General features: G+C 47.9%; 1 protein-coding gene across 10 annotated transcripts in view; it reads right to left on the reverse strand.

Moving 5' to 3' along the window:
• Window positions 1-15706, reverse strand: part of CSNK1G1 (casein kinase 1 gamma 1) — a 105041-nt gene that overhangs the window by 19228 nt on the left and 70107 nt on the right. For all 10 annotated transcript variants that reach the window (XM_027466537.3, XM_027466539.3, XM_027466535.3 and 7 more), the window contains 3 exons: window positions 9777-9928; window positions 2839-3073; window positions 619-704 (listed from right to left, as the gene is read on the reverse strand). In XM_027466537.3, coding sequence (XP_027322338.1) covers window positions 619-704; window positions 2839-3073; window positions 9777-9928 — 473 coding nt within the window. The remainder of the gene's footprint in view (window positions 1-618; window positions 705-2838; window positions 3074-9776; window positions 9929-15706) is intronic.

Consider the following 15706-nt stretch of genomic DNA (forward strand, 5'->3'; position numbering starts at 1 on the left):
GCCAGCAGATGACTTACGACTGCTTCATTCAGCTGCAGTTGCCGTAACTCAATTGCTTGCAACCTTCCACATGTACGTGATATTTCATAAACTTATAATCCAGAACTAAGCACCGAGTGTCCAGTGTCTCTGGAGGGAAGCCAAGCTCCATACTTTCACCAGAAAAAACGTCTTTTCAGGCTGAACTCCATCTGCACGTCTAAAACCATCAAATGGCTCCCATTATAAACACGATCGCAGATGCAGCTGGGGCATTGTGTGCCGTAAGGGGAACTTCATAAACAACCATTGTGTTCCCGGGGCAGGTTCACATTACAGCTAAGCTGCTCCGACAGCTCGGCAGCCCTCTCATTACTGTCCCTGGCCCAGTCGCTCATTTGCCTCTGCTGCATCTTCTCTCCAGAGCTGTACTGACCCAGTGAAGCTACAGAAACCCGATGTGATAGGAAAAACGCTTCTGTCCCGGTACTTTCTTTAGGTAAAGCTAATGCCTTGTCGGCAGACAGACAGAGAGAACAGTTCTTCTGCTTGCATTCTGCAAACTTTCTCCTGCCAGACTCACATTTGGGCAGAAACCAAGTAAAGTTTTGAAGGGCAAAACCTAAAACTCAAACCTACCTTCAGTCCTTGCCAGGGCAGACTGCCTCGGAGGAAATACATAAACATATGGCCGAGGGCTTCCAAGTCGTCTCGACGACTTTGCTCTAAAAACAGAAGAGATGACAAATTATTGCTGCAGCTGCAGAAAGGGATCTGACCAGTAGCCAGACGTATTTCAGCAATATCCCAGGGAAATTCGCTTGCTGTCTGCAGCTCGGAGTAAAAGTACCTGAAACCTTGTTACAACAGACACAAAACACACGAACGTATCAGCTAAACAAGGGGAGGCAACTCAACTGCGAGCCAGACTGCCCAAGGTGAGGCACAAAGGATGGGAGGTGGAGGTATTAATCGCAGAGGAATAAAGCAGTTCCCCAGTTGTTCTGAGGACTGCCAGTGCCCACGGTACAGCCGCGATGTTGTGCTGGGTTGTGTTATTTCCTCTGAACTACGCAGAACAGGCAGGGGACACTTGCAGCCAGCTGCAGGGAACTACCGTGCTGCATAGTGCCAGCCCTCTCCCGAATGCTTCTGTAGCTCATCGCATCAGAGCGGATTAAAAATAGCTCCTTTTGGTACTGCTTTGCTTGTGAGACACTTGCTGCTGTTGCCATGCAGATGTTATGATTATAGATGAGGGGAAAAAAGAGGGGCCTCACGCCAAAGGAAAAACATCCTTAAACGCCCCAAGCAGGCTGCCCTGGTGGCAGCGTGACCCTTCGGCTTGCTGGGTGAGCAAACAGTCCTGGAGCTCCTCAACAGCACGGGGACCCCAAAATCTGTCATCTGCTGTCTCTGGCTTCCCAGCACGCTGCAGGAAAGCGTTTACAGGGAAGGTCAGGGCGCTGCAGTTCGGGCCCTTCTCCCAGGGAGCACCAGACTGAGGTTCACAGAGCTCGCAGAGTGCTTTGGTGCAACCTCCTCCCCTGCCAGCCTCCACCTGCAGGCAGATAACGCGTTCAGAACCCGCAGTACGGAGCAAATCGAGTCATGCAGCCCACACACCAAAACAAGCTGCGCGTGAGCTGTCCCCGATGCTGCATAATCTGCAAGGGGAGAAAAAGGCAGCGCCTTGCACAGCACGACTCCCCTTCACACAGCAGCAAATGGAACTCGCAAAACGGTCCGGAGGTGAGAAGGGTCAGCAGAAGGGAATCAGGATAATGGCTCCTGCATGTCACCCTGATACAGCTGTAAAAAGGAGGGGGAAAAAAAGGGAGAGCTCGGTAATTTAGTGCAGTGATGCAGACAAACTTCTCAGGGAGATGGCTGAAAGCACTCGTCTTTCTGAAAAACTGTAATCAATCTGCTGCACTTTGCTCAGTCCTGAAACACGAAGGGGACAACTCCAGCACTCCTTCCCAATCCTCCCACCCGATGAAAGCAGGGGATGAGAAAACACATCGGCGTGCTGACGGCAAGGTCACTCGCCGGTAGGTGGTGGCAGTGCCGTGCCCTGCAGAAAATCCCACCCGCAGCCTCCGAGCCTGGCGAGCGGCCTGTTCCCACTGCAGCCTCTCACTTCCTCCATCCCTTCCTGAATCTCCGCTGGGTTTTCCGAAAATAGAAATTGGGCCCATCCCTTCTTACTGCCCAAAGAGAGAGCTCTCCGAGAGATCCAAAAGCCAGCAACGCCCTGATCTCCTAGCTGGGAGGCTGCTCAAGGAATATTCCACTATCTTACTACCCTCATGAATTTAAGTGAATATAAACATTTAATTTTCATTTTTTTTTCCTTTCAGCCACAGAAATGTAATTTTCTAGTATGAAAGAGTGATGCAAGACAGTGAGGAGAAGAGATAGAAGACAGGTTTAAAATTAGTTAAGTCATTAAGGAAAACATTATGCATTTTCTCCAACCGATTATTAGGTCAGGGAACACTGAACTGTAACACCTGAAACTGAAAGGTACCCGTGCAGGGCTGTGCTATAAAAATCTATTTGGTCATCATTTAGTGCAGCAATTACAACCTGCCTACTTGCCTTTTATCAGAGCAGGGTTGCTACCAGCTGTTTAGTTCCTAATAACAACTATAATTACAAGGCTTCCAAGTTCCAACATTTTAGCTGTCTCAATGCCTCAAAAAAACCCCAAACTGTAAAACCTCACAGCTGTAAACAGCATCACCATGCTGCATGGTTTGCAAAGACCTGAAAGGGCAGGACAGAGCCGTAAACCAAGCAACAATCAGAGCTCTACAGTACTCGGCATGGCAAACTCACGCTGACCGCACAGACCTTTGCCAAGATGAGTGTTGATGGACATGTATCTTGCTGTTCCAGTTAAGCTCTTGTGTTCCCTGTAAGGTATGTGTTTTTTGGTTTCTGGATCTATGTACTCCTTCGCCAGTCCAAAGTCTATGATGTGAATGACGTGGTCTTTCTTATTGCCTTGCCGGCCAATAAGGAAGTTTTCTGGCTTGACATCTCGGTAGATGAGGTTCTTCGAATGCACGTATTCCATTCGAGATATCTGCAAAAGGATGAGGCAAAAGTTATTCCCAAGCAGACCGGCTGTTATGTTCTCCCAGCTAACGGCACAGCAAGGTTTTGCTAGCCCATCACAAAGTCTCCTGAAAGTGCTTGGTGCTATCTGAGAACTCCGATATCCCACAAGAAACACAACAGATGGAGTACAGCAAGGCAGAAGTTACTGTTTGAGCTGGGTCATGTTAATTGGTGCAGAGCTGGAAAAAGAATTTGTCATCCCCTCCTTTCTCCAGCTACCACACTGTGCTCCCTGACTTGAACTGAAAAGAAATTGGACAGGCTCGTTCTGAAATGTTACCACCAGAACACCGTTCTTGGAAGGATTCCACAGAGAACTGCAGCAGCAGCCTCTTGGTATTGATTTTAAATATACTAAACCAGTTACCAAGAGCTCTTCCCTTGCCCACAGCCTTCCTTTGTTGCTCTGTGTCTTACCACCTTCCTCCCTCGACCCATATGTTGGCTTACACACGCCAGATCCTCCACAGAGGGGGATTCTGGGCAGGTGGGAGCCTTGATGCTGACCAAAAATAATAATTCATCTCACCAGTTGTCAACCAGAAATAGCTGGAATATTTTCCAGCTTTTGACTAACTTTGTTCTGCCCCTGAAGACGAAGTAAACAGGCAGGTACCCCCAGCTCCAAGGGCTGAAGGGGCCATTCCCCCTCTCAGCACTCTCCTTATTCAGATGCTCACCATTAATAGCACTTCTGAAAAGAAATATGTTGCAGGTGATTTTAGAGTAGGTCTGCAAGCAGTTATCTTCTGTGTTCCCGACTTATCAGATGATTCCAAGTCAAGATAATTAACAACTTACTTCCATTTATTCCGTGTTTATTTCCTCTTTAGGTTTTAATTGAAAAGATCTAAATCCCCTTTTAAGGCTACCTTGGTCCACGGCTGCCCCCCACATCACAGGGTACGTATTTTCCAGCAAGACACTTTGGAAAGGCCGTTTAGATCTAACCATCTGCATTCAGGCTCATGATGCTACAGAAAACATGGCAAAGCTCTCACAAACTCCAGATTTTGTATCAACGAGCACCAGTGCACAGAGGTCACTGCTATGCCACTGCAGCAGCCTCACGGCGTGATAGCAGCAGACTCGGGGGCCTGCTCTGACTGCGAGCTGTTTCTTGCTGAATCTGGACACATCCTCAGCTCTCAAACCCATCTCTCTCTTTTTCTTTCCTGACCTTGGATGCCTGCCTGGCTGAAGGCTCCACGTGCCCGGATCTGACAGCCCAGGTGCCATTTCAGGTACCTCCGAATGTTTGCCAAGACAAAACAAATGAAGCTCTTTAATTCTGCAGGCAGTGAAATCAGAGCCTCGTCCCTGCAGGGCATGTGAGATTACTCCGTCCTGCTCCCAGAGGTTTATCAGACACCTTGTTTTTAAGGAAAACTTGCTGCATTTTCACCATTTGCAAAGGAGTAACAGGCAGAAGGGGGCAGCTCTCCTAATAAAAACAAAGTTCTGCACAGGGAGGGCAGGCAACAGGAAAAAACTGACTGCAGGTGCCTCAGTCTTAAGAAAAAAACCAGGACTATTAAAAGGCTCTTCAAAGAAGGTAACAGCACGTGTTACAGTTCCCCTCCTCTCTCAATTTAAGCAGTGATTTATTTCAATGTACTGAGAAAATGGGTTCCACGGCTAAGAGCCATTATTTCTAATCAATTACAGGATGATGCAGAACAGAGCAGATGCTCTGCACTTCAGCCCTTCTTCACGCTTTGAATCACCTACATGACACACCAGCAGGTTAGAAGACAAAAAGGTATATAGGGAGGCAATTCAAATTAAGATGCAACCCTTAAAATGGGGACAAAGGGTTTCCCAGCCTCTCCATACATAACAAGCTTTCAAGCGTGGCCTGACTACCTCATTTGATTTGCCTCTGCTACCGGAGAAGTCCAGTTGTTGAAACAGACGACAGCAATTACACAGCTGTGAAAAAAAGCCTTTTTTTTTTTTTTTATTTAATTGACAGCGAGTTGCTCTGGCCAGGACAACAATCTGGATGGCTGAGATGTCCGCTGAAACAATGTACTCCAGCAGCACTTCGAGATATTTATGTACCTGCCTTTTTTGCTCCCATCACACCGACACACACGCTGTCGGGTCTTTCATTGTCCTTTTTCTTTATTTCCATCTGCCTGGACACCTCCTGATGTGCTGCTGGAAAAACCACACGCAGCCAGGGATGGCTGAAAGAGGCTCTCCACGTCAGAAAGATGCTTCCTGAAGCAGCCTCAGTGCTTTATTTGCTGTGACAGGATGCGTGCCCTCCTTATGTCTGCCGGGGATGGGGAGCGGGTGCCGATCTGTGCTGCATCTCCCCTCCAGGCTTGCTGAGAACTGTGCCATGCCGCTGCAGCAGCTGCTCCCCGGAGCGATCGCTCATGGCCTTGGCCCAGACACGGTGCAGCTGAAGAAGAGGAGGTCAGTGCAGGAGCTGAGGCTGGCGTGAGTTCCCAGTCCAGAGGCAGGATGGAGCAGAGCCACAGGAGATTCTGCTTGTGACTTACAGCAGGATTTCTGCATCCACAGCTGGCCGAGTTACTCAGGGGTCCATCTCTGGAGCCACAAATACCCATTTCAGGTATCACAGAACCCCCTGCGAGGGGAGAGCATCCCCTGGCACACAGCAGGACCCCTGCCCCGCAGCTGAGAAATGCAAGGATATTTGTGACATTTAACCAGATGCCAAATAAATCCATGCTTTTGTTTTCCTTTCTCATGTCAAGGAGAACTGTGATAAACCCTCTTAACCCAAAAAAGTAGCTGCTGATCATCTGATCTTGCTGTCAATCTTATCTGTACATCCTCATGATAAATCTCAGCCCTTCTTCTGCTTGAATACAGATCAGATCAGCAGAGATCAGAAACTTCACGTTTAATGGCTGGAGTCTGATGGTCACCGGTCACTTTTCACCACAACTCGATCTGGGTCGCAGCCAGAAGTACTTGCACAATGCCTGACACAAGGGGCCTTGTGCTCCTTGGCTCCGACAGCGAGCATGTACAGCAAGGTTGCAAATCACGTTATTCCTGACAAATTGAGCTGTCAATGCAGCATCACAGATGTTGGATGCAGCCAAGAGTGAAAAATCGAAGCCAGAGTAAAAAGTGCTCTTCCCTTCCCCAGCCCGATCACTGAGTCAGCTCCTCTAAGCTAAGACGACTTCTGCTTCACGGGCTGATGGGACTGGCATCAGTGAGCCCATGTTTTTATTTCCATGTGTTATGTAGCTAAGGAATGTCAGCCACTCGATCTGTTCAGCTGCACCTGGAGGACGAGATTCCCTTTTGATACTCTGAACAGAGCAAAGTGAAGCATCGTGAATGCACGAGCTGCAGGAGTGACACAGCTCCAAAACTTCCACTGGGTTAGGAAAAGCAGAGGAGGACTCCTTTGACACAGGTTTGCACTGAGATGTGTGAAGCAGTGAATTAGGCTAAGAAAAATTAGCTCGCTGAGCTGCTCCCACAGCTCCAAGCACAGCACACGCCTACCAGAAAAACACCCAAGCCTAGTGACAAACCTGAGGGCTGTGTCTCATCCCTGGCCGAGGCGGACTTCCCCACTGTGTCATCTGACCAGAAAATACTCCAAAGGGGTTCTCCTTTTTCTTTGAAGATTCATCATCATCCAGGCTCTATCTTCCTCAGCCAGCAGAGTCTTGACGTGAAACCAAGTTTAAATTTTCCCTTAATCTCAAGCTACTCTCCTGAAAACCATCACCAGGTGTTTGTTTCTCCCAGAGGGTTTTCCTTCTCCTAAAATCTGTGGAGTTAAAGGGTTCTACCCGGCCCTGAGCTGCTGCTACCTGTCAAGCTAAGACCAGCCAAGCATGTGTGCTTATTTAAAAAACATCTTTTGTGTATGCCTCTGGCTAAAAATTGACCACTGGACACAGGAAAAGGAGATGGGGTGCCATCACACTGCATTCCTTCCTTCCTTTAGCATCCAGCATAAGCACAGATGAGTCGGAGATGTGCTGTGCAAAGTGGTCAGGCTGCTGGGGGAGCATGGGGAGAAGGGAGCTGAAGGGCAGGTGGAAAGCAGCAGCTGGCTGCTGCTGGGCTGAGCCTGCAGCAGGGAGCACACGGACAGCAGAGGAGGGACTGGACCCCCCTGTGGTCATGGGGATGCAAGTGAGAGGAGAAAAAATTAGGGGAGAGAGGAGTGCACACTGTTATTATCCTACTAGCTCAGGGACAGCATGCTTTTAGTGCAGAAACCTGCTGTGAGCTAGTGAAGGGAAGAACGACACATGCTGCTGCTGCTCCACATGTGCAAAATTATCCACAGTACACCTCTCCTTCCTCCCCTCCAGAAGGGACCAAGCCCAAGGCAGGAGAGGAACTGCAAAGGCAGCTCCTGGCACTGGGGACATCTCTGGAGTGCTCCCAGAGGGGTCTCGCCAACCAGCAACACTGCTTTACCTCTGGGTGGTCTTCCTGGGCTAAAAACCAGTAATTTGATGGCATTTTGTCAAACTGGAACAGCACCTCTCTGTGAAGTCCCTCCCTCCCTGCAGCAGGGCAGGTGCTCTTTGCTCTCTGGGTGGTACCAGGCTGCTCACATCTCTGGAAGTCTCCCTGGACATTCGGCTTTGTTAACGGCCATGTCAAACACCAGAGGAGAGAAATGCTGCTGGTGCAGCGCACTGAATTCTGGCAGTGAAGTTTTATGTCTCCTTGTGACTGAGATTAGAACAGCAGCAGCTTAAGCAGCCTTGGCTGGTCAAAAACAACAGCAAAACAATTTATGGAGGCAAAACCACTGAATGTGACATTCAACTCCTCTTCTTTTATGTCTCCCTCACAATGGAGTGTGACAGAGTGACTGTAATGATTTAGTGTAGGAACTGAGATAAATCCAAGACAATTTTCCCCAAAGCCTTGTGGTTGGAGCAAAGGGCTTTTGTTCCAGTCGAGCAGCAAGTGCCAACCCCCTCAGAAAACACTTCAGGGCCAGCTGAGCCCTTGTCCCAGGAAACCTTCCAGGGAAGGAGATGGGGCACACCTGAAGATGCCAAACGTGTCTCCTTAATAAATCCACTCCAAGCTGGTATCTCATGAAATCCTCCTGAAAAGACTGAAAAGGTCCTAACGCATCTCCCCAGGGAACATGGAGAACCACTGCCGACAGAGAAAATCAGCTCAGTTTGTGATTGCATTTCCTGTCCTTCACCTCGAGCATCCATTTCCCAAACTGGTGTCAGTGTCACGAAGAGCTGGCAGGCCAGGCGAGGTCACATCAGCAGACGATGCCAGTGAAGACCCTCCGAGTACAGAACTAACCTACAACCACAGGGCTTGCTAAAAGGCAGAGGGACCCTTCTGTGTCGGTCTCGGTTTCCTCAGCGGCCTCACAGAAATAAAATTATTCCTACAAGTACTAGGAAATTTCACTGGCACAACTGTAGGAGATGTAAGCCTGTCAAATTTGATGGACATAGGTTGTTCCAGCCCAATTCTGCCCTATGTTATATACATGCACTTAAAAATAAATCCATGTTGCTATTCTGTTCCCACTGCTTATGAGAAGGGCTATGAGGTTTTTTAAGCACTTGCAGAAAAGCTACCCAAAATGGTAATGCTGTTTCTGGAGCGCACCCTCACAATGGGAAGGTTACAAAACTGTATCCAAGGCTGTGCCAACTGATGCCAGTTGATTTAACCAAAACCAGAACTATAAGTTGGTTTTCCAGTGAAGAAGGACCACTCAAACCAAACCAAACCAGACTGCTCAGCCATGTGCACCCAACACCAAGCCAGCACAGTTCAAACTTGTTCATCTGTGACAAAATTTTCCACTTGAGATTCTGTCATGGCACAGTTCAGTTTATTTAGAATAATATCACACTCTCTGCTCCTTTACTATCTTCTCTTAACACTTGTATCCACGGATCCGTTTACGTGAATACATGGTTCTACCTCTGCAATGCCACTTAGGTATCTGCAGGCCACAGGGTGAAAGCCAGCAAGCCAACCCAAAATTAGAAGTGACCGGCACAACCCACTTGTGGAAGTCCACTCACCATGTTTAGTATTTTCAGTTTTCATGTGGTTCACTCAAACACAGTTCAAAGCTACCCCTTTTAACCAGGTTTCCTTAGGCAAAAAGTGTCTCTGTGATGGTGCCCACAGATCTATCACCTTCCAACTATTAGCTTTTTAAACACATTGGCCAATTTTGACCAAATCTGGCCAAGAGAGACTTCAAACACCGGTACTGTGGTTAAAGACTGCTCAGCTCCCGCTGCCCTGAGAGGCTTCAGACTCTGAGCACCCTGGTAGCACTAAGCCAGTACAACTGGTGGGAGTGCAGGAGGATGCCGTGCTCCCCGTGTCGCGGGTAAGGAATAAGATGTTGTGGAGGATGACCCAGCAGAGAGAAGGAGCTGGGGGAGGTGCTGTGGCAGGGGCATGCAGGGGACACAGGACAGGTCCACAGGAATCCAGCTTCACTGGTTCTGCTGCTGAAGGTTGCTCTGAGCATAAGCCAACCTTCCCCTCCTGAGCAAGAGCTTTTCCTCTCTTCTCTGGAGGACGACTGTCTCCAGCCAGCAGACATCCCCGAACCTCACGCTGTGCCAGCCCGACCCTTTGGCTAACACAGACCTGACACAAGCACAGGTTGTTTCGCGGAGGCTGCCGTGCCTGCTACTCACCAGCTGGATGGCTATCATTAATACCGTCTTCAGAGTGAACGTCCTATCACAGAGGTCAAATAAGTCTTCCAAGCTAGGACCAAGCAGCTCTAGTACCATGGCGTTGTACTTTCCACACGGTCCGAAGTAATAAACCTGGGGAAGCCCTTCAGCTGGAAGAATATGAAAAGAATTGAAATCAGTCAGCGGTACGACGTTAATGCCCTTCCTCCTGGGTGTAAGCCTTTTGCTGTGCAGAGCCTTTGTTTTTACCTCTCGAGTGTCCTTTCTGTTTGATCTCACCCAGTGAGCAAATAAGTTTCAGCATGTACCATGAACGAACCAAAGGCCAAATCAGTGCGGGCTTTGCTCAGCTACACCCCTGAACAGACAAATGGATTTCAAAGCACTCACACGACCACATGAAAGCGTCTAGCTTTGGCAGCACAGAGGCTTGGGCTTCATGTAACAAGACAAGGAGTTCCCTGCATTGCACTAACACCAGGCAGAGCACAACCCGACCGTGGGCCTGACTTCTCCGTTGAGTGTCAGAAGATGACAGCCCTTGCAGAACATCAGGCACGTCCAGAAAAGGGCAGCTTTTTAAACAAAGTTAATCCACTGTTGTTATTCAGCACAATCTTACGTAAAGTTTACGTGTATTACATTCACAAGAAAGGCAAACAAAAGTTTTCCATTAAAAAAAGAGCGAGGGTTTACATTTTCATTCATCACCACATGAAAATAAACAAGCGCCGTCATGAAGCATGTGTGTAAAACATTTTGCTAGGCTGCACGCAGAACTCGGCACAACTGGTAGGAGTCAAAGCCCACCCTTCCCACCTAACAGCTCAGCAGTGGATTTCTCAGCAAGAGCATGCAATATTTATGCCCAGCTGCCAGCGCCTTTGTGCCGGCTGGCTTTCTGAAAGGCACCAGCGAAGGCAAAAAACAGCCTCTGTGTCTGAACACTCACCAAGCCGCACAGCACTACCCGAATTTCCTTTTAGTCAAACAGGAAAGTCAGACCAGCCCACAGAGGGGAGGACACAGTGCAGAGCTCACTGCAAATTTTTCTAATCAGCATCTAGCACAGGCGCTCAGCCTCCTGGCATCAGCATCAAGCTGTGCATCAGACTTTTTTTTTGTCAGCGTACTTCCAGCCTATGTCTCATAAGCACTTCCCAAGCACAATGGAAGGATTTTAATTTGGAAATACGCGTCTTTGTGCTATGTCAAAACAACATCTTTGCTTGAGCGCATGGAGGTGCAGTGCCCTGCTGGTTGCTGCAATGGCTGAGCACGGGGAGCACCGCAACGCACGCAGCCTGTTGGCACAAAACAAGCTCCTTGGAGGTCCATAAATTGTACAGCATGGGGCCTGAAAGGACAACGTTTATAAACCTCATCACACACTTTGTTTACATAGGAGATCAATATTAAAGGTAGAAAAAAACATCTCACTGTTTATCAGACACCAGGATTAGATTGTTTTCATCTGCCCTGTGTTGTGCTCAGGCAGCCTAGCCCAGCACAGGTAAAAGCAGCAAACCAGGGAAACACCAGAACTGGAGATGTCAGAAACCCACCAGCTTTACCCCTGCTGCAGGCTCAGAAAGCTTGGTAACCTGCCCAGTGGCACTCATCAGCCCACCAGTACAAGAAATGTGGCACTGAGATTACCAGAGCTTAAATACTGCAGAACTTACACTCATAAATTACTCAAAAAGAACAAAATACGGCATGGCAGAGATTACTGTAGGATGGTTTTAATCTCGTTAAATCACATGCTTGGGGAATCATATTAGGCATCAGTCGTCAGGATGCATTAATGAGGTATTACGGAGTATTGCAGGAATTCCCAGTCCAGCCAGAGTTCATGTCCTGCGTAAAACATTTACCCAGGCTGGCACTGGCAATCCGAGCACGGGAGGCTGCTGCTCTTAACAGAGCTTTGCATTTTAGTGAGCATTAACAGCAGTGAGGTCCTCGGAGAAAACGGGGCTCTGACACAGAGGCAATTCAGAAAGCAATGATGGGATGTGACCCAGGCAGCTCTAAAGCATTTTCAAATACCCCAAACAAACATAAATGATAATTTAATGCCATCAGCTCAGTGCTGAAGGCTTGAACAACTGCAATAGATCTTGAAGTAGCTTACAGAGAGCCATCAGGTTTTCAGTAAAACCTGATGAGGACTTACCTACATTACTTTGTAAAAAGGACTAAACACAGAAAGGACTCAGAACTGAAACAAACCTGTATTTCAGCACCAAAAAAGGCAGCCATAATGGCAGACAACCAAAACAGAATTGCTGTTTTGTTTTCAAATAACGTTCTCTAATACTAAAAATCATCTACTTCTTAGAAAATAATAGAATATTCTACGAGAAGTTCAAACCGAGACCATTACAAATTCAAGTTGTCTATACACCGAGTACTTGTAGCACAGTTTCTACATCAGGAGAACAGTCTTGAAAAGTGCAAATCAGGAAGGAAGCCACTCAGGCTAGGAGTGTGCTAATTACGGAATAGCAGAGAATAAAATTGCAGAAAGGCTCTTAAGGAAGGCAAAGAATCCCATTCCCAGAGCACGGGGAAAAGGCATAAATTTACTGCCTTACTTGGTAAAGAGAGTTCACTGTAATCAAAATTAAATTCCTACTGGACACAAGAACCAGGAAGACGGATTACAGCAAGACCCAGAAGATGGGGATTTCACGTGGGAAAGGAAGCAACGCAGCCACTCCGTGCTCTCTGGGGTCCCAGCCCCTTGAGTTCGCTTCACCATCAACGGCGAGCGCTTTGCACGAGCCTGGAGCACCCTGCCCAGCCTCCGCAGCAGGATAAAGCCTCACGAAGGCTCTGCCCTAGGTGGGAGCTCCTGCAAGGTGAAGCTGTAGCTAAGAACATTAAAAAAAAAGCATCCTAAGTGCCAGCCTCCAGAGGATGTTATTAGTTCCAGGCGTATTTTAAGGGTTCGATTTTTCTCTGAGGGTTTTGGGCAGCACTGCTGCCAGCTCTGCAGTCAAGAACTTACAGGCCGGCTTTGCTAGAATAAAAATGCTGCGAAACATCTCTCCTTTCCAGAGGGCATTTGGAGGAATCTGCCCGGGCTGCATCGCTCACACAACCTGGCTCCAGAGGAGCATCGCTGGCCGGCCTTTTGGGGCACCCCAGCCCGAGCCAGGGCTCCTCAGCTCTGCACCCACGATAAAGTTAGGAGGAAGGCAGGGTAATGCAGCCTCAGCTCACTCAAACACAAGTCAATACGCAGTATCTTTTGGGAAGGGGCAAGGCTGGAAGCAGAAGTTTTGGTATTAATGGTGCCTGCTACCTGCAGGGCCTGAGCAGGCCGACCAGGCCAGATGGCTTCAGGGTGGTCCTCAGCAAGTTTAAGATAGAGTCATCTCCAAACCAATTCTTCCTACAAACCTAGGAAAATCTATGTAAAATGTAATTTAATCAGAGCTCAGCTGTGTAATTCAGGGTGTAGCCTGGCTCTATTTCAGTAACAAGCAACATGTCCTGAACCCCCCCAAGTCCATTGCCACAGGAACCTCACAAACACCACCCATAGATCTGTAAATATCTGAGAAGAACTTTTTAACAGGAGATGGATCGAAGGAGGAGGATCTTTTGTCTGGGCAGTCAAACTTGAGGTTTTTAAAGCAAAGCAGTGGTGCTGGCAGGGGACTGGAAAGGTCGAGGGAAAAGGCTGTGCCGTAAAGGAGCCTGTGCTCAGTGAGCACACCTGGAGTCAAGGAGAACAGGACAAAAAGCTACAGGCAGAGCAGAGTCTGATTTGGGCGATTCAGTGATACAACTCAACACTTCAGATACAAACCATGACCAGTTTAACCCAATTAATGCATGAAATAACTTCTGAACAAGTCATTTCTCCACGGCGCTAAACAAGACCAACACATTAACACAAGAAAACCCAGGCATGACACGTGCAGGTTCCCCTCTGGAGACAAAAGCAGCCTGTTACAGTTGAGAAGTCATCGGAATTTGTTTAACGGCTTCAGTCGTGCTGCTGAGTGGTTTGGTCTGACAATTTGTAAGAGGTCCCACTCCACCCTTGCTCTTGTGGAAAGTTTATCAACGCACTAAACAGAGACTGAGCGCTGTGCTGGAATCCACAGGCAAATTCTGCTATTTCAGCAGTGCGGTGTCTTGGAAGAAATTCAAGCTGAGCGCAGCGAAAACCTAGCATAGCATTTCGGAGATTAAAGCATCATTGCTGGAATGAAAGCAAACGCAGACATCAAAGCCCAAACTCAAGCTCTGCCGCCACCACCGCGCTCCCGCGCTGCCCCGCGACTCCTGCCCTGGGTTTCCCAAGGTGCTGCGACTGCACAGCTGCCACCAAAAGGGACAGGAGGAGGAGCGGGGCAGTGTGGATGGGACCAACAGCCCCAGAAACCCATCTGACATTCGGTATGCTCCAACAAGCTGCGTCAGTCCAGGCGTCAGCTGTACAAGCCATGCAGGCAGTCCAAAGCGGCTTCCAGCACCAGTTATGAAATGGGGAATGGCAGAGATGCCAATCAAAGGATGTGCCCAAGGGAAATCTGATTTTGTAGCATCTGCTCCACGTGGAAGGCACAGAAAGCAGAAACCATCTGCTGTGAATACAAAGAACACGTACTGATGCTCTCAGAGGCTAAGAAAAAAAACCTGGTGCAACAGCGAGCAACCTAAAGTGCACCCAAGAAGAGGTGGGCACAGAAAGCTGCGTGTGGCATCTACATCAGCTGAGGTGCAAAACCTGAGTCCCCATCCACCAGTGCAACAGGAAGCAGCCACATTTCATAAAAAGTGAACAAAACTGTTAGCTTCTGAATCACCACTTCTTTTCTCCCATTGTAAGTTGGCTTACGCTGCCCTTAGACGTTGTGTGGCCAAATACCAAGGAGCTGAGGTCTTCAGCTTCAAGAGCAATTACAGCTTGATTCCTTTACGAAGGTTCATACAGGCTTCAAAACTGAAAACTACAGCAGTGGGGCACTGCTAAGAAAGCCCAAATGAGATACCCAGGGACAGAGGGAAGGGGGAGCAATCCAACATCAAGCAAAGGCCGATGCTCCATGCAGGAACGTGCGCGGCAAGAACAAGCCTTCATAAAAACTCATCCAGAGGCACAACAGCCCCCCTGCAGCATTAACGCACAAAAAGTTCGGCAAGATTTTAAAGCAGCACTGATGAATAGGATGCAGATTGTCACAGAATTCTCATTCAGAGCAAAAAAAAGGTTTATTTTTACAAATCACAGAACACAAAATTACGCGATAAACAGCATAAATAGCAACTGTGCGAGAGCTGAACATTTATAGCTAAAATTAAACATGTTTCAAACAAATTAAACAAATTGCTTTAGAGTAGTCAACCCATTTAAGCTGATTACACTAATGAGGATCTACCCTTCTCTTAATTTTCAAATCAGAATAACATCCTAGCCGAAACAGAAGCTCTGCTATCAACATCAGCTGGGCCAAGATCTCTTTTTTTAACCTCTTGAAACACACCCTGCAGCAGCTTTAAATTTACCCGAGTATGTTGGTTAACAGGTTATGTCTACGAGCCATGTTCTGCAGGCTGAAATTACAAAGGCTCACTCTGACCTTCAGGTTTCTGAAGGATCTACTTAAAAAAAATAGAAACAGAGGTGAAAAATTAAGATAGATTTGTTACTTGGAATAAAGTTGCCTCAGAGGTCTTTCAAACGTTTGATGGTAAGTTTCGGAGATGTCTTATATCCAAATGAGACTGCAAAGGCTTTTCAGTACAGCCCCTCACCGAGGCTGCTTCCATTTCAGGACTGAAACAAAGCTTTAGGCAAAAAATAAAAATAGGAAAGAGCACACGTTGCTTGTCTTTCGCATGTTTGAGTGTCATCAGAGCAATCACTACCAGCGGCGGATGAAATTAAGCTGAATGCTTTCATT

The sequence above is a fragment of the Anas platyrhynchos genome, chromosome 11, assembly GCF_047663525.1.
Source record: "Anas platyrhynchos isolate ZD024472 breed Pekin duck chromosome 11, IASCAAS_PekinDuck_T2T, whole genome shotgun sequence".
Classification (NCBI taxonomy): Eukaryota; Metazoa; Chordata; class Aves; order Anseriformes; family Anatidae; genus Anas; species Anas platyrhynchos.